This window comes from Oncorhynchus masou, chromosome 29 (assembly GCF_036934945.1).
Source record: "Oncorhynchus masou masou isolate Uvic2021 chromosome 29, UVic_Omas_1.1, whole genome shotgun sequence".
Taxonomy (NCBI): Eukaryota; Metazoa; Chordata; class Actinopteri; order Salmoniformes; family Salmonidae; genus Oncorhynchus; species Oncorhynchus masou.
In genome coordinates, this window is record NC_088240.1 from 13853519 (window position 1) to 13881224 (window position 27706).

Here is a 27706-nt window from a genome sequence, read left to right on the forward strand (position 1 = left end):
GCTTTTTTTCATTTTTTTATTTTACCTTTATTTAACCAGGCAAGTCAGTTAAGAACAAATTTGTACCTTGTCAGCTCGGGGGTTTGAACTCGCAACCTTCCGGTTACTAGTCCAACGCTCAACGCTCTTCAAGAAAGTACTGAGTAAAGGGTCTGAATACTTATGTAAATGCGATATTTCAGTTTTTTATTTGTAATAGATTTGCAAACGTTTCTAAAAAACTTTTTTTTTGCTTTGTCATTATGGGGTATTGTGTGTAGATTGTTTATACATTTTTGATTAAGGCTGTAACGTAACAAAATGTGGAAAAAGTCAAGGGGTCTGTAAACTTTCCGAATGCACTGTATGTTTATTCTCTGTTTATCGGTGTTGGAAGCCTTCCTCCGCTGTGTTCCGTTAGAGACAGATGTGCTAACAGCAGGGAACCTCTCCTGGCTAACAGGGCCCAGGTCAGGTCATATGCGATCATTAACCTGACATGTTGTGTAGAGGCATGTTGTGTAGATGCCCTGGATACAGGTCAACATGCTGACAGAACATACCACTAATTTGATACCACGTACTGTGTGACCTTGTATGACGGTATCGCCCTCTGTTCCATTTCTTCCCATGATCCCAACATATTTCTCCTGCCATTTGCTCCTTGTATATCTCAACCCCTTCTCCCTTCCTCCCCCTCTTCCTTTCTCCCCCAGGGTTATGAAGACTGGCTGAGACACAAGGCAGACTGCAGTATAAATGAGTGTCCTGTGGACGTGGTGAAGGAAGGGACGGTGGTGAGGACACAGAGTCACAAGCTACGGGTATGACTGCCTTAGTTTTAGTTGAATTTTTTTATTTCACCTTTATTTAACCAGGTAGGCTAGTTGAGAACAAGTTCTCATTTGAAACTGCGACCTGGCCAAGATAAAGCAAAGCAGTTTGACACATACAACAACACAAAGTTACACATGGAATAAACAAACATACAATCAATAATACAGTAGAAAAATCTATGTACAGCATGTGCAAATGAGGTAGGATAAGAGAGGAAAGGCAATAAATAGGCCATGGTGGCAAAGTAATTACAATATAGCAATTAAACACTGGAATGGTAGGATGTGCAGAAGAGGAATGTGCAAGTTGAGATACTGGGGTGCAAAGGAGTAAGATAAATAAATACAGTATGGGGATGAGGTAGATTGAATGGGCTATTTACAGATGAGCTATGTACAGGTGCAGTGATCTGTGAGCTGCTCTGACAGCTTGTGCTTAAAGCTAGTGAGGGAGGTAAGAGTCTCCAGCTTCAGAGATTTTTGCAGTTTGTTCCAGTCATTAGCAGCAGAGAACTGGACGGAGAGGCGGCCAAAGGAAGAATTGGCTTTGGGGGTGACCAGTGAGGTTTTGGGTGGGTGCTGCTATGGTGACCAGTGAGCTGAGATAAGGCGGGGCTTTACCGAGCAGAGACTTGTAGATGACCTGGAGCCAGTGGGTTTGGCGACGAGTATGAAGCGAGGGCCACCCAACGAGAGCGTACAGGTCGCAATGGTGGGTAGTATATGGGGCTTTGGTGACAAAACGGATTGCACTGTGATAGACTGCATCCAATTTGTTGAGTAGGGTATTGGAGGCTATTTTGTAAATGACATCGCCAAAGTCGAGGATTGGTAGGATGGTCAGTTTTACAAGGGTATGTTTGGCAGCATGAGTGAATGATGCTTTGTTGCGAAATAGGAAGCCATTTCTAGATTTAACTTTGGATTGGAGATATTTGATATGGGTCTGGAAGGAGAGTTTACAGTCTAACCAGACACCTAAGTATTTGTAGTTGTCCACGTATTCTAAGTCAGAGCCGTCCAGAGTAGTGATGTTGGACAGGCGGGCAGGTGCGGGTAGCGATCGGTTGAAGAGCATGCATTTAGTTTTACTTGTATTTTAGAGCAATTGGAGGCCACGGAAGGAGAGTTGTATAGCATTGAAGCTTGCCTGGAGAGTTGTTAACACAGTGTCCAAAGAAGGGCCAGAAGTATACAGAATGGTGTCGTCTGCGTAGAGGTGGATCAGAGACTCACCAGCAGCAAGAACGACCTTATTGATGTATACAGAGAAGAGAGTCGGTCCAAGAATTGAACCCTGTGGCACCCCCATAGAGACTGCCGGAGGTCCGGACAGCAGACCTTCCGATTTGACACACTGAACTCTATCAGAGAAGTAGTTGGTGAACCAGGCAAGGCAATCATTTGAGAAACCAAGGCTGTCGAGTCTGCCGATGAGGATGTGGTGATTGACAGAGTCGAAAGCCTTGGCCAGATCAATGAACACGGCTGCACAGTAATGTTTCTTATCAATGGCGGTTAAGATATCATTTAGGACCTTGAGTGTGGCTGAGGTGCACCCATGGCCAGCTCTGAAACCAGATTGCATAGCAGAGAAGGTATGGTGAGATTTGAAATGGTCGGTAATCTGTTTGTTGACTTGGCTTTCGAAGACCTTAGAAAGGCTTGTAGGATAGATATTGGTCTGTAGCAGTTTGGGTCAAGAGTGTCCCCCCCTTTGAAGATGGGGATGACCGCAGCTGCTTTCCAATCTTTGGGAATCTCAGACGACACGAAAGAGAGGTTGAACAGGCTAGTAATATGGGTGGCAACAATTTCGGCAGATAATTTTAGAAAGAAAGGGTCCAGATTGTCTAGCCCGGCTGATTTGTAGGGGTCCAGATTTTGCAGCTCTTTCAGAACATCAGCTGAACGGATTTGGGAGAAGGAGAAATGGGGAAGGCTTGGGCGAGTTGCTGTGGGGGGTGCAGTGCTGTTGACCGGGGTAGAAGTAGCCAGGTGGAAAGCATGGCCAGCCGTAGAAAAATGCTTATTGAAATTCTCAATTATGGTGGATTTATCAGTGGTGACAGTGTTTCCTATCTTCAGTGCAGTGGGCAGCTGGGAGGAGGTGTTCTTATTCTCCATGGACTTTACAGTGTCCCAGAACTTTTTTGAGTTAGTGTTGCAGGAAGCAAATTTCTGCTTGAAAAAGCTAGCCTTGGCTTTTCTAACTGCCTGTGTATAATGGTTTCTAGCTTCCCTGAACAGCTGCATATCACGGGGGCTGTTCGATGCTAATGCAGAACGCCATAGGATGTTTTTGTGTTGGTTAAGGGCAGTCAGGTCTGGGGAGAACCAGGGGCTATATCTATTCCTGGTTCTAAATTTCTTGAATGGGGCATGTTTATTTAAGATGGTTAGGAAGGCATTTAAAAAAAATATCCAGGCATCCTCTACTGACGGGATGAGATCAATATCCTTCCAGGATACCCCGGCCAGGTCGATTAGAAAGGCCTGCTCGCTGAAGTGTTTCAGGGAGCGTTTTACAGTGATGAGTGGAGGTCGTTTGACCGCTGAACCATTACGGATGCAGGCAATGAGGCAGTGATCGGTGAGATCTTGGTTGAAGACAGCAGAGGTGTATTTAGAGGGCAAGTTGGTTAGGATGATATGTATGAGGGTGCCCGTGTTTAAGGCTTTGGGGAGGAACCTGGTAGGTTCATTGATAATTTGTGTGAGATTGATATTGTTGCCGAGTAGTGAGCTTCAGGGGTAGCCCAGGAGCCCAAGCCGGGAGATGCTCTGGGACTGAAGCGTTAGCCAGGAGTAGTCAACCCGGGTTGCGGTTAGCTAGCTGCGATTATCCAGATGAAAAGTTTCAGAGTTTGCGGTAGGAATCCGGGGATATGGAGAGAAAAATAGGTCCGGTATGCTCTGGTTTGAAACGCGTTGTACGAACTGGTGAGAGCTTTCCGAGCTAAAGGTTAGCTGATGACCGCTAGCAGTGGTTAGCTGACTGATAGCTGATAGCTGGTAGCTAGTTAGCCAGCTAGCTTCAGTTGAGGTATTCCAGTTCGGAAGTAAATAGAAAGGAGAGTATTTTGAAGTTGAGGTTTAGGAAAAATATTAAAAAGAATGCGAAGAAAAAGATATAGAAAGATATATACATGGGACGAGACAAGACAAAGACAAAGACGTCATTATGACTGCCCTAGTAATGGGCCTTCTACTCTCCAGTCTACCACACATCATTATGACTGCCCTAGTAATGGGCCTTCTACTCTCTAGTCTACTACACATCATTATGACTGCCCTAGTAATGGGCCTTCTACTCTCTAGTCTACTACACATCATTATGACTGCCCTAGTAATGGGCCTTCTACTCTCCAGTCTGCTACACATCATTATGACTGCCCTAGTAATGGGCCTTCTACTCTCCAGTCTACCACACATCATTATGACTGCCCTAGTAATGGGCCTTCTACCTTCCAGTCTACCACACATCATTATGACTGCCCTAGTAATGGGCCTTCTACTCTCCAGTCTACCACACATCATTATGACTGCCCTAGTAATGGGCCTTCTACTCTCCAGTCTACTACACATCATTATGACTGCCCTAGTAATGGGCCTTCTACTCTCCAGTGTGCTACACATCATTATGACTGCCCTAGTAATGGGCCTTCTACTCTCCAGTCTACTACACATCATTATGACTGCCCTAGTAATGGGCCTTCTACTCTCCAGTCTACCACACATCATTATGACTGCCCTATGGGCCTTCTACTCTCCAGTCTACCACATCATTATGACTAAATGGGCCTTCTACTCTCCAGTCTACTACACATCATTATGACTGCCCTAGTAATGGGCCTTCTACTCTCCAGTCTACCACACATCATTATGACTGCCCTAGTAATGGGCCTTCTACTCTCCAGTCTACCACACATCATTATGACTGCCCTAGTAATGGGCCTTCTACTCTCCAGTCTACCACACATCATTATGACTGCCCTAGTAATGGGCCTTCTACTCTCCAGTCTACCACACATCATTATGACTGCCCTAGTAATGGGCCTTCTACTCTCCAGTCTACCACACATCATTATGACTGCTACACATCATTATGACTGCCCTAGTAAAGGGCCTTCTACTCTCCAGTCTACCACACATCATTATGACTGCCCTAGTAATGGGCCTTCTACTCTCAAGTCTACCACACATCATTATGACTGCCCTAGTAATGGGCCTTCTACTCTCCAGTCTACCACACATCATTATGACTGCCCTAGTAATGGGCCCTAGTAATCATTATGGGCCTTCTACTCTCCAGTCTACCACACATCATTATGACTGCCCTAGTAATGGGCCTTCTACTCTCTAGTCTACTACACATCATTATGACTGCCCTAGTAATGGGCCTTCTACTCTCTAGTCTACTACACATCATTATGACTGCCCTAGTAATGGGCCTTCTACTCTCCAGTCTGCTACACATCATTATGACTGCCCTAGTAATGGGCCTTCTACTCTCCAGTCTACCACACATCATTATGACTGCCCTAGTAATGGGCCTTCTACTCTCCAGTCTACCACACATCATTATGACTGCCCTAGTAAAGGGCCTTCTACTCTCCAGTCTACCACACATCATTATGACTGCCCTAGTAATGGGCCTTCTACTCTCCAGTCTACCACACATCATTATGACTGCCCTAGTAATGGGCCTTCTACTCTCTAGTCTACTACACATCATTATCACGGTTGGGATGGTGTTCTTGGACTTGTACTCATCCTTCTTCCTCCTCCAAACACGGCGAGTGGAGTTTAGACCAACAAGCTCTATTTTTGTCTCATCAGACCACATGACCTTCTCCCATTCCTCCTCTGGATCATACAGATGGTTATTGGCAAACGTCAGACGGACCTGGACATGTGCTGGCTTGAGCAGTGTGACCTTGCGTGCGCTGCAGGATTTTAATCCATGACGGCGTAGTGTGTTACTAATGGTTTTCTTTGAGACTGTGGTCCCAGCTCTCTTCAGGTCATTGACCAGGTCCTGCCGTGTAGTTCTGGGCTGATCCCTCACCTTCCTCGTGATCATTGATGCCCCACGGGGTGAGATCTTGCATGGAGCCCCAGACCGAGGGTGATTGACCGTCATCTTGAACTTCCATTTTCTAATAATTGTGCCAACAGTTGTTGCCTTCTCACCAAGCTGCTTGCCTATTGTCCTGTAGCCCATCCCAGCCTTGTACAGGTCTACAATTTTACCCCTGATGTCCTTACACAGCTCTCTGGTCTTGGCCATTGTGGAGAGGTTGGAGTCTGTTTGATTGAATTTGTGGGAGGTGTCTTTTATACAGGTAAGGAGTTCAAACAGGTGCATTTAATACAGGTAATGAGCGGAGAACAGGAGCGCTTCTTAAAGAAAAACGAACAAGTCTGTGAGAGCCGGAATTCTTACTCGTGGGTAGGTGATCAAATACTCTACTCTACTCTACTCTACTCTACTCTACTCTACTCTACTCTACTTTTGCTACTGCAATACTCTACTCTACTCTACTCTACTCTACTCTAAATCTAAATCATTTAAAGGGGGGGGGGGTGAAAGGATTACTGGTTCTCATCTATCCTAGAACCACAGTCGTAGGTCTACAGCAGTGGTTCTCATCTCCGGTCATTGAGTACCCCCAAAAAATAAAATGTTATGTCACATACACGTGTTCAGCAGATGTTATTTCAGGTGTAGCGAAATGCTTGTGGTGTAGCGAAATGCTTGTGGTGTAGCGAAATGCTTGTGGTGTAGCGAAATGCTTGTGGTGTAGCGAAATGCTTGTGGTGTAGCGAAATGCTTGTGGTGTAGCGAAATGCTTGTGCAACAGTACACATTGCAAAATGCAACAGTACACATTTTAGTTGTAGCCCCTTACAAACATACCTGATTCAACTTATTTAGGGCCTGATTAGTTTAAAGTTGAATTCGGACAAAGGTGTGTTTGTCCGGGTCTACAATAAAACTTTATTGTCAGGAGGACCGAAGTTAGGAATCACCTTATGATGGCATTAGCCTTATTGGCATTTGCAATGCACCTCTTGACTTTGTGCATCTGAAGCAGAGAAAAGCGAAACGCAGACATTGTTTACATATTGTTCAACTATATATTCTTCAAACAATAAACGATATACCAGTAGACAATGTATATGAGGCTAATCATTGTACTTGATTTTGTACATGCCTTGCGCTGACATTAACTAAACGCTTATAATCTAAGTGTCTGGCGGCAGATGATGGGATCCTTTGCTTAAAACATACACACAACTACTACTAACAAGTTCAATGCCAGGTACTTTTCTCCCAGAAGGTCTGAGTAGCACATGGAGGTGACATTGTGATAATGAAGATGGTTTGCCTAAGTAGACTACCACAGCAATGACATTGTACATGCTCAATGTGTTCAAATTATAAAAGAAAGAGAATAGTTGGGCTATAAGAAATACTTTCTATTCAATAGGGCAAGGCAAAGCAGAGATTACACAATACTTTTCATTTCACCCATACAACAATATAGCCTATTATTAAAGAACAATATGTTTACAATATCATAAACAATAGCCTTTTACACATTCCAAATGTCATTTCATATATTTAAATGGTTTAAGGGGGCACTTTTGTCATGGCGACAAGGGGAAGATACTCTCTACTCAAATGGATTCAACAGATTCATTCAGATTGACCCAACCACAGCATATGACAACCATCTGACGGATGACTCCTTTTATATGTCTGGAAAAGGATGAAGTAATGGAAGTAGAAACGGATGCTGCTGAAGCATTACTCATCTTCAAAGTGGGTGCCTTGATTAGAGATCGACCGATTAATCGGCATGGCCGATTGTTTTGCCTGACGGGATAGCTACCTGTATCATGAATACACTCACAGGTAAATGGTGTTGTTTTGCCCGACGCGATAGCTACCTCGCCTCACAACTCTGCCTCACATGCCTTTTTGCTTTTACAACATATCAAAATAACAATGATGAATTAAATATTTTCATTTACATTTTATTTTAATGAGACAATTCATACAATGTCATTCTTCCACCAGAAGATATAGTCCAGACAGTAATATGGTTAGTAAAACATTGTTTCCGAGGTCAGACAGGCAGACAGTGAGGCTTGTATTAACCCCCGCTGTACCAAACTAAATGATAGGTTTATATTAACCCCGCCTGTACCAAACTAAATGATAGGTTTATATTAGCCCCCGCAGTACCAAACTAAATGCTAGGTTTATATTAACCCCCGCTGTACCAAACTAAATGATAGGTTTATATTAACCCCGCTGTACCAAACTAAATGCTAGGTTTATATTATCCCCGCTGTAAAACTAAATGCTAGGTTTATATTAACCCCGCTGTACCAAACTAAATGCTAGGTTTATATTAACCCCCGCTGTACCAAACTAAATGCTAGGTTTATATTAACCCCGCTGTACCAAACTAAATGCTAGGTTTATATTAACCCCCGCTGTACCAAACTAAATGCTAGGTTTATATTAACCCCGCTGTACCAAACTAAATGCTAGGTTTATATTAACCCCGCCCCCGCTGTACCAAACTAAATGCTAGGTTTATATTAACCCCGCTGTACCAAACTAAATGATAGGTTTATAAACTAAAACTAAATGCTAGGTTTATATTAACCCCCGTTTAAATGATAGGTTTATATTAACCCCCGCTGTACCAAACTAAATGATAGGTTTATATTAACCCCCGCTGTACCAAACTAAATGCTAGGTTTATATTAACCCCCGCAGTACCAAACTAAATGCTAGGTTTATATTAACCCCCGCTGTACCAAACTAAATGCTAGGTTTATATTAACCCCCGCTGTACCAAACTAAATGATAGGTTTATATTAACCCCCGCTGTACCAAACTAAATGCTAGGTTTATATTAACCCCCGCTGTACCAAACTAAATGATAGGCAATGGGAAATAATGTGCGCGATATATACAAGAGATGATTGTGACAGCAACATGAACATGATATTACGATGGAGTTGCAGTGATAATTGTCAGTTGGAACAGTTAGCAGGCATAGGCCTGTCTGTGACGGCCAATACAGAACGGCTTGGAACGCTGCTCGTCCAATCAGCATCCAGGATCCAAACAACCAGTTTTTATAATAATATTTATGAACATTTAAATCATAGCCACAGCTATCATCTTTAATCATTATACTAATTACCATTCAATCTATTCCTGAGACCTTTTAAGCTGGTCTCCATGGGAACGAAACACCCGGGTGCCTGCCCTTTGTGAGTGTGAGTGTGAGTGTGAGTGTGAGTGTGTGTGTGTGTTTGTGTGTGTGAGTGTGTGTGTGTGTGTGTGTGTGTGTGTGTGTGTGTGTGTGTGTGTGTGTGTGTGTGTGTGTGTGCCTGCTTTGCCTGCGATGCCCTAGCTTGCGTCTGAGAGAAGCTTAACATTCCTCCTACAATACCATCTCAAACATTCCTGTTGTGATTACTCTGGTCGCATACAGGGGAAAGGATTTGTCTTTCCAGACAGAGATTAAATATCAATATGACTGATATGAAGGGCCGCTATTATCCTGTTATCTACTCTGATGTCAGACAGGACTAGGGTCAAACCTGTGGCGCTACCATAGAATTAGGAATTATAATTTAATAGGATCTCTATGGGTGTTACTGTGGAACAGATTGCAGTGTCTTAATAACCACATAGCAGATATTAATGAGTGGAGACAGGGACTATGTCCCATTGAGAGAAGCACCCTGCAGTGTCTGGCAGGTCTGTGTAATATCTATGGCTATATTTGAGTGTGTTGGCACGTGTTGCCAATCGCCATGCCGTCCACCGAAACGTGTCTTTGTTGTGCTACTGATCCAGTTTCTGCTGTTCTGCCTGCGGTTATGGAACCCTGACATGTTCACTGGTCATGCTACCTTGTCCCGGACCTGCTGTCTCGAACCTCGGAATGCTCGGCGGCTATGAAAAGTCCGCTGACATTTACTCCTGAGGTGCTGACCTGTTGCACCATCTATATCCACTGTGATTATTATTTGACCCTGCTGGTCATCTATGAACGTTAGAACATCTTGAAGAACGATCTGGCCTTAATGGCCATGTACTCTTATAATCTCCACCGGGCACAGCCAGAAGAGGACAGGCCACCCCTCAGAGCCTGGTTCCTCTCTAGGTTTCTTTTCACAGCCAGAAGAGGACTGGGGACCCCTAGGTTCCTGCCTTTTTCCTAGCCACCGTGCTTCTACATCTGCATTGTTGCTGTTCAGGGTTTTAGGCTGGGTTTCTGTATAAGCACTTTGTGACATCTGCGGGATGTAAAAGGGCTTTATAAATGTTATTGATTGAATGAAAGCTGAAAAACATTCTATATCCACACACACACACAAACATTCTCCGGATGGTCCTCACCCATGGCCCCCCCTCAAATCAAACAGGAAGAGTAATGATGAAAATATTCATCATGATAACTTGTATATAGCGTATGTACTGTAGGGGAGAGTAGGGTAAGTTGAGACATTTTTTTACATTCAGCATCACTCCATCAAGGGAAATATAGAATTCTTTCTAACATAGACATCTACATATATTTCAGGAAAAATCTGAATTCATGTAAACATTGCAGTTTTGAAAACATAGCGGGTCCAAAAAAAGTGGTCTCTTGGCACAGCTTACCTGGGTATGGGGTAAGTTGAGTCATGGAACAGGGTAAGCATCCTTTCTGTACTGAATGAAATCTTGGTGAAAATCTAGTTTTTGGACCTACTGTAACTTACCACTTTTCCCATGTGGTTTCTTCCTTCAGACTCCAGGAAAGGATGACCTCTTCCTAAACATTTGGTCAAATGATACATTTTGTGTATGGTTTCCTAGAAACTAGGGTGGCTCAACTTACCCCACCTTCCCTTACTGTGGTGTGGTGTGTACAGTCACCGTGGAGATGGGATTTATAGGCTATTTAATCCCACCGTTATGCAACAACTCAATCGCCAGGAAAAAAGGAATGTGAAAAGATGTTTGTGTTTCCTGTAGAAGGGCTCCTACTCATTAGTGATTCTTTCTGGATCTGCAGCAGTATGGTGGCTCACTAGATCCAAAATACATTTTGTGAAATAATGTTTGTTTACAACGACATTGGGGTTTATAGTGAGTTAATTTAAATGACATCCCATCCCCCAACTAGTGCACACATTTTGACGATCGGAGTCACCAGGTTGGGCTCTGGTCAACAGTAGTGCACTGCATTAGGAATAGGGTAGTCCACAACATTTAGATCAGGTCATTTATTTTATTTAACCTTTATTTAACTTGGCAAGTCAGTTAAGAACAAATTCTTATTTACAATGACGGCCTACCGGAGAACAGTGGGTTAACTGCCTTGTTCAGGGGCAGAACAACAGATTTTTACCTTGTAGCTCAGGGATTCAATCCAGCAACCTTTTGGTTACTGGCCCAACACTCTAACCACTAGGCTACCTGACGCCCCCAAGGTCAACAGTAATGCACAAGGGAATGGGGTGTGATTTGGGAAGCAGCCTTTATTTCTATAGACTAAAGTGATGGTCATTGTTGATGTGCTTGTCCTGTCAGGTGGGGGACGTTGTCATGGCGAGGGAAGACGAGACGTTCCCCTGTGACCTCATCCTGCTCTCATCCAGCCGCGATGACGGAACTTGCTACGTCACCACCACCAGCCTGGATGGCGAGTCCAGCCACAAGGTAAACACACAGACACAGACACACACTGCACCATTCTCCAAGCACGCTCTCTGATCAAACATGACTTCTCGTGACTCATCTCTCTCTCTCTCACTCTCTCTCTCTCTCTCTCTCACTCTCTCTCTCTCGCTCTCGCTCTCGCTCTCTCTCGCTCTGTATCAGACCTACTATGCTGTACCAGACACCATGGTCTTTAAGACAGAGCAGGAGGTGGACTCTCTACATGCGACCATTGAATGTGAACAACCACAGCCTGACCTCTACAAGTGAGTGACACATGTTTAACACAGAATCATTATGATTGACCTGTTCGTTTGTGGAAAATGGCATGACTTTTTTTGTTGTTGCCTCATACAGATTTGTGGGGCGCATCAATATTTATAAGGAAAGTGAAGATCCCATAGCCAGGTAAGACCAACATTCCCATCTCTCATTCCTAAAATGTCTTTGTCTGTGTCAAACTTTTCATCTTTCATTTGTTCCTCCTATTTTTTCAGACCCCTGGGAGCTGAGAACCTTCTCCTCAGAGGAGCCACCCTGAAGAACACAGAACACATTTATGGTAACACACACACACACACACACACACACACACACACACACACACACACACACACACACACACACACACACACACACACACACACACACACACACACACACAGACACACAGACACACACACACACACTGTACTGTGTCTGTAGTGATGGTAACCTCTGGTTGTTGTCCCCACAGCTGTAGCCATCTACACGGGCATGGACACCAAGGTGACGCTGAACTACCAGTCCAAATCCCAGAAACGCTCCACTGTAGAAAAGTAAGATCAAATCAAAGTTTATTGGTCACGTACAAAGATTTGCAGGTGTTATAGCAGGTGCAGCTAAATGTTTGTAACTAGCTCCTAACAATGCAGTAGAATGTCTCATAAATACAAATACACAAATAATCCAAAATCTATAAATTACAGAGTCCAATTAACAATCCTAGGGTATATGCAGTATATTAGAGTGAGCACGTGTCAGAATATAGAATTTAAGTATGTGCTGTGTGTAAACAAGATCAATTGGAAGGAAAGTGGTATGTACAGTAGTAGGTAGATCTATTCCCGTAGTAGGTAGATCTATTCCCATAGTAGGTAGATCTATTCCCGTAGTAGGTAGATCTATTCCCATAGTAGGTAGATCTATTCCGGTAGCAGGTAGATCTATTCCCGTAGTAGGTAGATCTATTCCCGTAGTAGGTAGATCTGTTAAAGTAATAGGTAGATCTATTCCACTAGTAGGTAGATCTATACCTCCCTCCCCACAGTGTCTGTTTTGCTTTAGTTAGGCTAGAACTACATGTCTGATAAAGGATAGCAGGAGTTGGAATAGCAGAATGATGATATACCTGGAATAGCCCCAATGTAGTAGGAGTTGGATTATCGGAATGATAGTAGGGGTTGGAATGATAGTAGGAGTTTGAATGAATGATAGTAGGAGTTGGAATGATAGTAGGAGTTGGAATAGCAGAATGATAGTAGGAGTTAGAATAGCAGAATGATAGTAGGAGTTGGAATGATAGTAGGAGTTGGAATAGCAGAATGATAGTAGGAGTTGGAATAGCAGAATGATAGTAGGAGTTGGAATAGCAGAATGATAGTAGGAGTTGGAATTGTAGAAGGATAGTAGGGGTTGGAATGATAGTAGGAGTTGGAATTGTAGAAGGATAGTAGGAGTTGGAATTGTAGAAGGATAGTAGGGGTTGGAATGATAGCAGGAGTTGGAATAGCGGAATGATAGTAGGAGTTGGAATTGTAGAAGGATAGTAGGGGTTGGAATGATAGTAGGAGTTGGAATAGCAGAATGATAGTAGGGAGTTGGAATGATAGTAGGAGTTGGAATAGCAGAATGATATTATGAGTTGGAATTGTAGAATGATAGTAGGAGTTGGAATGATAGTAGGAGTTGGAATAGCAGAATGATATTATGAGTTGGAATTGTAGAATGATAGTAGGAGTTGGAATGATAGTAGGAGTTGGAATAGCAGAATGATATTATGAGTTGGAATTGTAGAATGATAGTAGGAGTTGGAATGATAGTAGGAGTTGGAATAGCAGAATGATAGTAGGAGTTGGAATGATAGTAGGAGTTGGAATAGCAGAATGATAGTAGGAGTTGGAATAGCAGAATGATAGTAGGAGTTGGAATGATAGTAGGAGTTGGAATAGCAGAATGATAGTAGGAGTTGGAATGATAGTAGGAGTTGGAATAGCAGAATGATAGTAGGAGTTGGAATGATAGTAGGATGTTTAATCATCAATCCAACCCACAGAGTACCTAAACATGCAAGAAATAGTGCATAAGGAGAAGGCACTAGTGAAGTGTAGTGTATTGTAAGAATGGCTCCCCCACAGACAGTTTTGATATTGGAAAACAAGCGATTGAATATATTAGACCAGCTGGCTCCTATCTCAACCTGCTGCTCTTGCTGTTATTACATAATGGCTGCATCATTCTGTTTGATTTCATTCAAGCTGTGTGTGTGTGTGTGTGTGTGTGTGTGTGTGTGTGTGTGTGTGTGTGTGTGTGTGTGTGTGTGTGTGTGTGTGTGTGTGTGTGTGTGTGTGTGTGTGTGTGTGTGTGTGTGTGTGTGTGTGTGTGTGTGTGTGCGTGTGTCTCCCTAACTCCCTCTCTCCCCCCTCCATCTCTCTCCCCCCTCCATCTCTATCCCTCTCTCTCTATCCCTCGCTCTCGCTCTCCCCCTCCATCTCCCCCTCTCCTCCCCCTCCATCTCTCTCCATCTCCATCTCTCCCTCCCCCCTCCATCTCCCCATCTCTCTCCTCCCTCTCATCTCCATCTCCTCCCCCCCCCTCTCCTCCCCCTCCATCTCTCTCTCCCTCCCCCCTCCATCTCTCTCCACCCTCCATCTCTCTCCACTCCCCCTCTCACTCTCCATCTCTCTCCCCCTCTCCTCCCCCTCCATCTCTCTCTCCCTCCCCCCTCCATCTCTCCATCTCTCTCTCCCCCTCTCCTCCCCTCCATCTCTCCCCTCTCCCCCCCCCCCCCCTCCATCTCTCTCCCCCCTCTCCTCCCCCTCCATCTCTCTCCACTCCTCCCCTCCATCTCTCTCCCCTCCCCCTCCATCTCTATCCCTCTCTCTCTATCCCTCGCTCTCGCTCCCCCATCTCTCCTCCCTCCCCCTCCATCTCTCTCCACCCTCCATCTCCCCCACTCCCCTCTCACTCTCCATCTCTCCCCCCTCCATCTCTCTCCCCTCCCCCTCCATCTCTCCCTCTCACTCTCCATCTCTCTCCCCCCTCTCCTCCCCCATCCACTCTCCCCTCTCCACCCCTCCATCTCTCCCACTCTCTCTCTCCTCTCCATCTCATCTCTCTCCCCCACCTCCATCTCTCCCCCCTCCCCCTCCATCTCTCTCCCTCTCCCTCTCCTCCACCTCCATCTCCTCCCCCTCCATCTCCCCCCCAGGTCTATGAATGCATTCCTCATAGTGTATCTGTGTATCCTGATTAGCAAAGCGGTCATTAACACAGTTCTGAAGTACGCGTGGCAGTGGTCTGCTGACCACGACCAGCCCTGGTACAACCACAGGACCGAGATCCACAGAGAACGCCATGTGGTCAGTCCCGCAAGCAACTACACTACCCACAATGCATGTTGTCACAGTAAAACGATTAATCAGGTCTCTCCCAGCTTAACATTCACTGATTCTGATTAAGGCTGTCGTTCTCTCTCTCTAAATCTCCTCTCTATCTTTCTCATCCCTCATCCTCTCCTCTCTCTCTCTTAGGTGATCAGGGCGTTCACAGACTTCCTGGCCTTCATGGTGTTGTTTAACTACATCATTCCAGTCTCCATGTACGTTACCGTGGAGATGCAGAAGTTCCTGGGGTCTTACTTCATAGTCTGGGACAAGGATATGTACGATGATGAGCTGGGGGAGGGGGCTCAGGTCAACACATCAGACCTCAATGAAGAGCTGGGACAGGTACACACACATATAAAGATATATACTAGACTCACTCACACACACACGCACGCACGCACGCACGCACGCACACACACACACACACACACACACACACACACACACACACACACAGTTGAAGTTGGAAGTTTACATACACCTTAGCCAAGTACATTTAAAATCAGTTTTTCACAATTCCTGACATTTAATCCTAGTAAAAAAATCCCTGTCTTAGGTCAGTTAGGATCACCACTTTGTTTTAAGAATGTGAAATGTCAGAATAATAGTAGGAACTTTTCAGGGAAGTCAGGAACCAATATTTATTTCAGCTTTTATTTCTTTCATCACAATTCCAAAATGTTTTGGGACAGTGGGTCAGTTGAAGTTTTTACCTATACATTTAAACTCACTTTTCAATTAGTATTTGGTCTTAAGTCATTGCCTTTAAATTGTTTAACTTTTATTTCTTTCATCACATTCCCAGTGGTTAAACATTTTTGGGTTGCCTTTAAATTGTTTAACTTGGGTCAAACATTTTGGGTAGCCTTCCAAAAGCTTCCCACAATAAGTTGGGTGAATTTAGGCCCATTCCTCCTGGCAGAGCTGGTGTAACTGAGTCAGGTTTGTAGGCCTCCTTGCTCGCACACGCTTTTTTAGTTCTGCCCACAAATGTTCAATAGGATTAAAGTCAGGGCGTTGTGATGGCCACTCCAATACCTTGACTTTGTTGTCCTTTAGCCATTTTGCCACAGCTTTGGAAGTATGCTTGGGGTCATTGTCCATTTGGAAGACCCATTTGTGACCAAGCTTTAACTTCCTGACTGATGTCTTGAGATGTTGCTTCAATATATCCACATCATTTTCCGTCCTAATGATGCCATCTATTTTGTGAAGTGCACCAGTCCCTCCTTCAGCAACATGATGCTCCCACCCCCATGCTTCACGGTTGGGATGGTGAACCTCGGCTTGCAAGCATCCCCCTTTTTCCTCCAAACATAACGATGGTCATTATGGCCAAACAGTTCTATTTTTGTTTCATCAGACCAGAGGACATTTCTCCAAGGACATTTCCCCATATGCAGTTGCAAACCATAGTCTGGCTTTTTTATGGCGGTTTTGGAGCAGTGGCTTCTTCCTTGCTGAGTGGCCTTTCTGAGTGGCCAGGTTATGTCGATATAGGACTCGTTTTACTGTGGATATAGATACTTTTGTACCTGTTTCCTCCAGCATCTTCACAAGGTCCTTTGCAGTTGTTCTGGGATTGATTTGCACTTTTCTCAACAAAGTATGTTCATCTCTAGGAGACAGAACGCGTCTCCTTCCTGAGCGGTATGACGACTGCGTGGTCCCATGGTGTTTATACTTGCGTACTGTTTGTACAGATGAACGTGGAACCTTCAGGCATTTGGAAATTGCTCCCAAGGATGAACCAGACTTGTGGAGGTCTACAATTTGTTTGCTGAGGTCTTGACTGAATTCTTTTGATATTCCCATGATGTCAAGCAAATAGGCACTGAGTTTGAAGGTAGGCCTCGAAATACATCCACAGGTACACCTCCAATTGACTCAAATTATTTCAATTAGCCTATTGAAAGCTTCTAAAGCCATGACATAATTTTCTGGAACTTTCCAAGCTGTTTGAAGGCACGGTCAACTTCGTGTATGTAAACTTCTGACCCACTGGAGTTGTGATACAGTGAATTATAAATTAAATAATCTGTCTGTAAACAACTGTTGGAAAAATTACTTGTGTCATGCACAAAGTAGATGTTCTAACCCACTTTCCAAAACTATAGTTTGTTAACAAGAAATTTGTGGAGTGGTTGAAAAATGAGTTTTAATGACTCCAACCTAAGTGTATGTCAACTTTCGACTTCAACTGTGTGTGTGTATATATATATATATATATATATATATATATATATATATATATATATATATATATATATATATATATATATATATATATATATATACTGCTCAAAAAAATGAAGGGAACACTAAAATCACACATCCTAGATCTGAATGAATGAAATATTTTTATTAAAGATTTTTTTCTTTACATAGTTGAATGTGCTGACAAGAAAATCACAAAAATGACAAAAATCATTAATGGAAATCAAATTTATCAACGCATGGAGGTCTGGATTTGGAGTCACACCCAAAATTAAAGTGGAAAACTACACTACAGGCTGATCCAACTTTGATGTAATGTCCTTAAAACAAGTCAGAATGAGGCTCAGTACGTGCCTGTATGACCTCCCTACAACGCCTGGGCATGCTCCTGATGAGGTGGAGGATGGTCTCCTGAGGGATCTCCTCCCAGACCTGGACTAAAGCATCCGCCAACTCCTGGACAGTCTGTGGTGCAACGTGGCATTGGTGGATGGAGCGAGACATGATGTCCCAGATGTGCTCAATTGGATTCAGGTCTGGGGAACGGGCGGACCAGTCCATAGCATCAATGCCTTCCTCTTGCAGGAACTGCTGACACACTCCAGCCACATGAGGTCTAGCGTTGTCTTGCATTAGGAGAAACCCATGGCCAACCGCACCAGCATATGGTCTCACAAGGGGTCTGAGGATCTCATCTCGGTACCTAATGGCAGTCAGGCTACCTCTGGCGAGCACATGGAGGGCTGTGCAGCCCCCCAAAGAAATGCCACCCCACACCATGACTGACCCACCACCAAACCGGTCATGCTGGAGGATGTTGCAGGCAGCAGAACGTTCTCCACGGCGTCTCCAGACTGTCACATCTGTCACGTGCTTAGTGTGAACCTGCTTTCATCTGTGAAGAGCACAGGGCGCCAGTAGCGAATTTGCCAATCTTGGTGTTCTCTGGCAAATGCCAAACGTCCTGCACGGTGTTGGGCTGTAAGCACAACCCCCACCTGTGGACGTCGGGCCCTCATACCACCCTCATGGAGTCTGTTTCTGACCGTTTGAGCAGACACATGCACATTTGTGGCCTGCTGGAGATCATTTTGCAGGGCTCTGGCAGTGCTCCTCCTTGCACAAAGTCGGAGGTAGCGGTCCTGCTGCTTGGTTGCTACCCTCCTACGGCCTCCTCCACGTCTCCTGATGTACTGGCCTGTCTCCTGCTAGCGCCTCCATGCTCTGGACACTACGCTGACAGACACAGCAAACCTTCTTGCCACAGCTCGCATTGATGTGCCATCCTGGATGAGCTGCACTACCTGAGCCACTTGTGTGGGTTGTAGACTCCGTCTCATGCTACCACTGGAGTGAAATCACCGCCAGCATTCAAAAGTGACCAAAACATCAGCCAGGAAGCATAGGAACTGAGAAGTGGTCTGTGGTCACCACCTGCAGAACCACTCCTTTATTGGGTGTGTCTTGCTAATTGCCTATAATTTCCACCTGTTGTCTATTCCATTTGCACAACAGCATGTGAAATTTATTGTCAATCAGTGTTGCTTCCTAAGTGGACAGTTTGATTTCACAGAAGTGTGATTTACCTGGAGTTACATTGTGTTGTTTAAGTGTTCCCTTTATTTTTTTGAGCAGTGTATATATATATATATATACACTAGACTCACTCGAGTACACACACACACACACACACACACACACACACACACACACACACACACACACACACACACACACACACATATATATATATATAAATATATATATACTACACTGACTCGTGAGCACACGCACACACACACATAGATAGATATACTAGACTCACTTGTGTGCACACACACACACACACACACACACACACACATAGATAGATAGATAGATATAGATATACTAGACTCACTTGTGTGCACACACACACATAGATAGATATAGATATACTAGACTCACTTATATGCACACACACATACACACACAGATAGATATAGATATACTAGACTCACTTGTGCACACACACACACACACACACACACAGATAGATATAGATATTCTAGACTCACTTGTGTGCACACACACACACACAGATATATATAGATATACTAGACTCACTTGTGTGCACACACACACACACACACACGTATAATGTGCATATACAGCACAGAGATGTTACATGGATGCTGGACACACATTCCAAAAACTGACCTCAGATCAGCATCTACCTGGTCTGTATGTGCAGGTGGAGTATGTGTTTACTGATAAGACGGGCACGTTGACAGAGAACAACATGGAGTTTATAGAGTGCTGTGTGGACGGACTCGTGTATATCCCCCACGCCATCTGTAATGGACAGATCCTCAGTGCTGCTTCCAGTATAGACATGATCGACTCCTCACCTGGAGGAGACCACAGGGTAAGACAGAGAGTCTGTCTGTCTGTCTGTCTGTCTGTCTGTCTGTCTGTCTGTCTGTCTGTGCGTGTGTCTGTCTGTCTGTGCGTGTGTCTGTCTGTCTGTCTGTCTGTCTGTCTGTCTGTCTGTCTGTGCATGTGTCTGTGTCTGTCTGTCTGTGTCTGTCTGTGCGTGTGTCTGTCTGTGTCTGTCTGTCTGTCTGTCTGGAGCATGAGGAGCTGTCTCTTCTGTCTGTCTGTGCTCTGTCTGTCTGTCTGTCTGTCTGTCTGTCTGTCTGTGCGTGTGTCTGTCTGTCTGTCTGTCTGTCTGTCTGTCTGTGCGTGTGTCTGTCTGTCTGTCTGTCTGTCTGTCTGTCTGTCTGTCTGTCTGTGCGTGTGTCTGTCTGTCTGTCTGTCTGTCTGTCTGTCTGTCTGTCTGTGCGTGTGTCTGTCTGTCTGTCTGTGCGTGTGTCTGTCTGTCTGTCTGTCTGTCTGTCTGTCTGTGCGTGTGTCTGTCTGTCTGTCTGTCTGTCTGTGCGTCTGTCTGTCTGTGCGGTGCAGGTGAAGGAGGAGGTGTGTGCCTCAGGAGCATGTGGACAGCATCAGTGGACAGCATCAAGAGGGATCCACCAGGGAAAACCCACCTCCTTCTACATATCATCTTCTCCTGATGAGGTGGCATTGGTGGAGGGCATGAAGAGGTAACACACACACTGAAGAACACACACACACACACACACACACACACACACTGAAGAACACACACACACACTGAAGGACACGCACAGACACTGAAGAACATGCACACACACACACACACACACTGAAACATACACACCCACTGAAACACACACACACTGAAACACACACACTGAAACACACACACACTGAAACACACACAAACACGCACACACACACTGAAGAACGGACACACACTCTGAAGAACACAAACACACACAAACACATTCTGAAGGACACACACACACACTCTGAAGGACACACACACATAATGAAGGACACACACACACACATACTGAAGGACACAGACACATGCACACACTAAGCAATACATGCACACACTTAACAATACACACACACACTTGGTGATACACACACACTTAGGGATAATACAGACAAGCACATAAATAGTCATGACTTTTCTCTAACCTACTGAACACTCTCTCCCTCTTATCTCGCTCTCTGTACCCCTCTCTCTCTCTCCCTCTCTGTCCCCCTCTCTCTCTCTCTGTACCCCTCTCTCTCTCTCTCCCTCTCTGTCCCCCTCTCTCTCATCTCGCTCTCTGTCCCCCTCTCTCTATCCCTCTCTTCTCACTTTCTGTCTCTCTCTCTTAGGTTGGGGTACACATATCTAAGACTCAAAGACCGTCATATGGAGATTCTCAATAAGGAGGATGAGATTGAGAGGTGGGGCTCTGCTCACAACATCTTTTAATTTGGCCTTTCATATTTCACAGCTTCCTGAGAAAGCATGGAGTTACCATAGAGTTACACATTCATATCCCAAGTTATTAATTCAATCTAATTAATAGAAGTTAAATCCATATTGCTGCCAATTGTCAAAAGCTAGATACATTAGATGGTGTTTAAAATGTTGCAATAAGACAACTTAACTGTATTAAGACAGTCACTACCAAGAGTGTGAAAGCCCTGTGAGAAGACACATAGAAGAGTGTGAAATCCCCGTGAGAAGACACACAGAAGAGTGTGAAATCCCCGTGAGAAGACACACAGAAGAATGTGAAAGCCCTGTGAGAAGACACACAGAAGAGTGTCAAAGCCCTGTGAAAAGACACACAGAAGAGTGTCAGAGCCCTGTGAAAAGACACGCAGAAGAGTGTGAGATCCCTGTGAGAAGACACACCGAAGAATGTGAAAGCCCTGTGAGAAGACACACAGAAGTGTGTGAAAGCCCTGTGAGAAGACACACAGAAGAGTGTGAAAGCCCTGTCAGAAGACACACAGAAGAGCGTGAAAGCCCTGTGAGAAGACACACAGAAGAGCGTAAAAGCCCTGTGAGAAGACACGCAGAAGAGTGTGAAAGCCCTGTGGGATGACACGCAGAAGAGTGTGAAAGCCCTGTGAGAAGACACACAGAAGAGTTTGAAAGCCCTGTGAGAAGACACACAGAAGAGTTTGAAAGCCCTGTGAGAAGACACACAGAAGAGTGTGGGAGCAGAAGCCAGTAGATTGTGTGGGACAGTGGTTTTTGTCAAGGGTATAAATAGCAGGTTTGGATCCCATAGGCACTGCTTGTATAACATCAGTATCTTCATCCCCCTCGCAGTGGGCTGTCTACGAAACAGCTGTTTAGAGAGAACGAAGGAGGAAGAAAGGGAGGGAGAAGAGATAAGGGAGGGACAGAGAAGGATAATTCCTCTTTACAAAGGCCTGTTGTGTTTTTGCTTGTCTCTAGCCACTCGTGTTGCTGTGTACATTGTTAGAATGTGCTGTTTGTCTGATACTAAATGAGACGTCTACTCTGGCGTGTGTTCCAGGTTTGAGCTGCTACACGTGCTGAACTTTGACTCTGTCAGGAGGAGAATGAGCGTCATTGTCAAGTCTAGTGCAGGTAACACATACAAACACACACACATAGACATGATCTATCTCTACATGATCTTAACTATTGTCTTAACTATTGACCCCCCCCCTATTGTTCCCAGGGGAATACCTGTTGTTCTGTAAGGGGGCTGACTCCTCCATCTTCCCCAGAGTGGTGTCAGGGAAGGTGGGGCAGGTGCGGGCGCGGGTGGAGCAGAACGCTCTGGTAAGGCTACACATACACACAAACACAGAGAATATGTTTTAGTATCCTTTTGGGTACCTTAAATTGATTTCTATTCAAAATAATTTATTCCCTATTTTCATAAACTTAACCTGACCCTTTACCCTAACTTCTAACCCTAACCTGACCCTTTAACCTAACTCCTAACCCTAACCTGACCCTTTAACCTAACCCCTAACTCTAACCTGACCCTTTAACCTAACCCCTAACCTGACCCTTTAACCTAACTCCTAACCCTAACCTGACCCTTTAACCTAACTCCTAACCCTAACCTGACCCTTTACCCTAACTCCTAACCCTAACCTGACCCTTTACCCTAACTCCTAACCCTAGCCTGACCCTTTACCCTAACTCCTAACCCTAACCTGACCCTTTAACCTAACCCCTAACCTGACCCTTTACCCTAACCCCTAACCTGACCCTTTAACCTAACCCCTAACCCTAACCTGACCCTTTAACCTAACCCCTAACCTGACCCTTTAACCTAACCCCTAACCTGACCCTTTAACCTAACCCCTAACCCTAACCTGACCCTTTAACCGAACTCCTAACCTGACCCTTTAACCTAACTCCTAACCCTAACCTGACCCTTTAACCTAACCCCTAACCTGACCCTTTAACCTAACTCCTAACCCTAACCTGACCCTTTACCCTAACTCCTAACCCTAACCTGACCCTTTACCCTAACTCCTAACCCTAACCTGACCCTTTAACCTAACTCCTAACCTGACCCTTTACCCTAACTCCTAACCTGACCCTTTAACCTAACCCCTAACCTGACCCTTTACCCTAACTCCTAACCCTAACCTGACCCTTTAACTTAACTCCTAACCCTAACCTGACCCTTTAACCTAACTCCTAACCTGACACTTTACCCTAACTCCTAACCTGACCCTTTAACCTAACCCCTAACCTGACCCTTTACCCTAACTCTAACCTGACCCTTTAACCTAACCCCTAACCTGACCCTTTACCCTAACTCCTAACCCTAACCTGACCCTTTAACCTAACCCCTAACCTGACCCTTTACCCTAACCCCTAACCTGACCCTTTAACCTAACCCCTAACCTGACCCTTTAACCTAACCCCTAACCTGACCCTTTACCCTAACTCCTAACCTGACCCTTTAACCTAACCCCTAACCTGACCCTTTACCCTAACTCCTAACCCTAACCTGACCCTTTAACCTAACTCCTAACCCTAACCTGACCCTTTAACCTAACCCTAACCTGACCCTTTACCCTAACTCTAACCTGACCCTTTAACCTAACCCTAACCTGACCCTTTAACCTAACTCCTAACCTGACCCTTTAACCTAACCCTAACCTGACCCTTTACCCTAACTCCTAACCCTAACCTGACCCTTTAACCTAACTCCTAACCCTAACCTGACCCTTTAACCTAACTCCTAACCCTAACCTGACCCTTTATCCTAACTCCTAACCCTAACCTGACCCTTTAACCTAACTCCTAACCCTAACCTGACCCTTTACCCTAACTCCTAACCCTAACCTGACCCTTTACCCTAACCCTAACCCTAACCCTAACCTAACCCTACCCTAACTCCTAACCCTAACCTGACCCTTTACCCTAACTCCTAACCCTAACCTGACCCTTTACCCTAACTCCTAACTCTAACCTGACCCTTTAACCTAACTCCTAACCTGACCCTTTACCCTAACTCCTAACTCTAACCTGACCCTTTAACCTAACTCCTAACCCTAACCTGACCCTTTACCCTAACCCCTAACCTGACCCTTTACCCTAACTCCTAACCCTAACCTGACCCTTTACCCTAACTCCTAAATCTAACCTGACCCTTTACCCTAACCCTAACCTGACCCTTTAACCTAACTCCTAACCCTAACCTGACCCTTTACCCTAACCCCTAACCTGACCCTTTACCCTAACTCCTAACCCTAACCTGACCCTTTACCCTAACTCCTAAATCTAACCTGACCCTTTAACCTAACTCCTAACCCTAACCTGACCCTTTAACCTAACTCCTAAACCTAACCTGACCCTTTACCCTAACTCCTAAATCTAACCTGACCCTTTACCCTAACTCCTAACCCTAACCTGACCCTTTAACCTAACTCCTAACCTGACCCTTTAACTAAATCTAACCTGACCCTTTAACCTAACTCCTAAATCTAACCTGACCCTTTAACCTAACTCCTAACCTGACCCTTTAACCTAACTCCTAACCCTGACCCTTTAACCTGACCCTTTAACCTAACCCTAACCTGACCCTTTAACCTAACTCCTAACCCTAACCTGACCCTTTAACCTAACCCCTAACCTGACCCTTTAAACCCTAACCTAACCCTGACCCTTTAACCTAACCCTAACCTGACCCTTTAACCTAACTCTAACCTGACCCTTTAACCTAACCCTAACCCCTAACCTGACCCTTTAACCTAACTCCTAACCCTAACCTGACCCTTTAACCTAACTCCTAACCTAAACCTAACTCCTACCCTTTGACCCTTTAACCTAACTCCTAACCTGACCCTTTAACCCCTAACCCTCCCCTTTAACCTAACTCCTAGCCTGACCCTTTAACCTAACTCCTAACCTGACCCTTTAACCTAACCCTAACCTGACCCTTTAACCTAACTCCTAACCCTAACCTGACCCTTTAACCTAACTCCTAACCCTAACCTGACCCTTTAACCTAACCCTAACCTGACCCTTTAACCTAACCCTAACCTGACCCTTTACCCTAACTCCTAACCTGACCCTTTAACCTAACTCCTAACCTGACCCTTTAACCTAACCCTGACCCTTTAACCTAACCCTAACCTGAACCTAACCTGACCCTTTACCCTAACTCCTAAATCCTAACCTGACCCTTTAACCTAACCCCCCTAACTCCCTAACCCTAACCTAACCCCCTTTAACCTAACTCCTAACCCTTTAACCTAACCTGACCCTTTAACCTAACTCCTAACCTGACCCTTTAACCTAACCCTAACCCTAACCTGACCCTTTAACCTAACTCCTAACCCTAACCTGACCCTTTAACCTAACCTGACCCTTTACCCTAACCCTAACCTGACCCTTTAACCTAACCCTAACCTGACCCTTTAACCTAACCCCTAACTCCTAACCTGACCCTTTAACCTAACTTAACCCCTTTAACCTAACCCTAACCTGACCCTTTACCCTAACTCCTAACCCTAACCTGACCCTTTAACCTAACTCCTAACCCTAACCTCCCTAACCTATCTAACCCTAACCTGACCCTTTAACCTAACTCCTAAACCTGACCCTTTAACCTAACTCCTAACCCTAACCTGACCCTTTAACCTAACCCTAACCCTAACCTAACCTGACCCTTTAACCTAACTCCTAACCTGACCCTAACCTGACCCTTTAACCTAACCCCCCTAACCTGACCCCCTAACCCCCTAACCTAACCTGACCCTTTAACCTAACTCCTACCCTTTAACCTAACTCCTAACCCTAACCTGACCCTTTAACCTAACTCCTAACCCTAACCTGACCCTTTAACCTAACTCCTAACCCTAACCTGACCCTTTAACCTAACTCCTAACCCTAACCTGACCCTTTACCCTAACTCCTAACCTAACCTGACCCTTTAACCTAACTCCTAACCTAACCTGACCCTTTAACCTAACTCCTAACCTGACCCTAACCTAACCTGACCCTTTAACCTAACTCCTAACCTGACCCTTTACCTAACTCCTAACCCTAACCTGACCCTTTAACCTAACTCCTAACCCTAACCTGACCCTTTAACCTAACTCCTAACCCTAACCTGACCCTTTAACCTAACTCCTAGCCCTAACCTGACCCTTTAACCTAACTCCTAACCCTAACCTGACCCTTTAACCTAACTCCTAACCCTAACCTGACCCTTTAACCTAACTCCTAACCCTAACCTGACCCTTTAACCCTAACCCCTAACCTGACCCTTTAACCTAACTCCTAACCCTAACCTGACCCTTTACCCTAACTCCTAACCCTAACCTGACCCTTTACCCTAACTCCTAACTCTAACCTGACCCTTTAACCTAACTCTAACCTGACCCTTTAACCTAACTCCTAACCTGACCCTTTACCCTAACTCCTAACCCTAACCTGACCCTTTAACCTAACTCCTAACCCTAACCTGACCCTTTAACCTAACTCCTAACCCTAACCTGACCCTTTAACCTAACTCCTAGCCCTAACCTGACCCTTTAACCTAACTCCTAACCCTAACCTGACCCTTTAACCTAACTCCTAACCCTAACCTGACCCTTTAACCTAACTCCTAACCCTAACCTGACCCTTTAACCTAACTCCTAGCCCTAACCTGACCCTTTAACCTAACTCCTAACCCTAACCTGACCCTTTACCCTAACTCCTAACCCTAACCTGACCCTTTAACCTAACTCCTAAACCTGACCCTTTAACCTAACTCCTAACCCCCTAACCTGACCCTTTAACCTAACTCCTAACTCCTAACCTGACCCTTTACCCTAACTCCTAACCCTAACCTGACCCTTTAACCTAACTCCTAACCCTAACCTGACCCTTTAACCTAACTCCTAACCCTAACCTGACCCTTTAACCTAACTCCTAACCCTAACCTGACCCTTTAACCTAACTCCTAACCTGACCCTTTACCCTAACTCCTAACCCTAACCTGACCCTTTACCCTAACTCCTAAATCTAACCTGACCCTTTAACCTAACCCCTAACCTGACCCTTTACCCTAACTCCTAACTCTAACCTGACCCTTTACCCTAACTCCTAACCCTAACTGTAACCCTTAACCTTTTAGGCTTAACCACTAAACCTAAAATAGCCTTTGTCCTCGTGAGGACTTTTGGGTATTTCCGGTACCCACGAGGATAGTAATGATTTTTTATTATTTTATTGGCACATAAACTGGAATAGGTGCAGTGAAATGTGTTGTTTTATAGGGTCAGCCATAGTAGTACAGCGCCCCTGGAGAAAATCAGGATTAAGTTCCTCGCTCAAGTGCACGTCAACAGATGTTTACCTTGTCAGCTCGGGTATTCGAACACACTCACACGCTGTATATACAGTATTACCTCTGTCTTTATACCTACAC

The 27706-nt window shown here is 44.8% G+C and overlaps 2 protein-coding genes across 2 annotated transcripts in view; one reads left to right on the forward strand and one right to left on the reverse strand.

Moving 5' to 3' along the window:
* Window positions 1-27706, reverse strand: part of LOC135519031 (CRACD-like protein) — a 555588-nt gene that overhangs the window by 400997 nt on the left and 126885 nt on the right. The gene's annotated exons all lie outside the window — the stretch shown is intronic.
* The window catches only part of LOC135519030 (phospholipid-transporting ATPase IH-like), a 90308-nt gene that overhangs the window by 39309 nt on the left and 23293 nt on the right, over window positions 1-27706 (forward strand). The window contains exons 5-17 of the mRNA XM_064944061.1: window positions 696-803; window positions 11437-11565; window positions 11728-11831; window positions 11923-11973; window positions 12063-12127; window positions 12302-12383; window positions 15035-15185; window positions 15357-15554; window positions 19663-19902; window positions 20373-20512; window positions 21165-21236; window positions 22328-22401; window positions 22496-22599. Coding sequence (XP_064800133.1) covers window positions 696-803; window positions 11437-11565; window positions 11728-11831; window positions 11923-11973; window positions 12063-12127; window positions 12302-12383; window positions 15035-15185; window positions 15357-15554; window positions 19663-19902; window positions 20373-20512; window positions 21165-21236; window positions 22328-22401; window positions 22496-22599 — 1518 coding nt within the window. The remainder of the gene's footprint in view (window positions 1-695; window positions 804-11436; window positions 11566-11727; window positions 11832-11922; window positions 11974-12062; window positions 12128-12301; window positions 12384-15034; window positions 15186-15356; window positions 15555-19662; window positions 19903-20372; window positions 20513-21164; window positions 21237-22327; window positions 22402-22495; window positions 22600-27706) is intronic.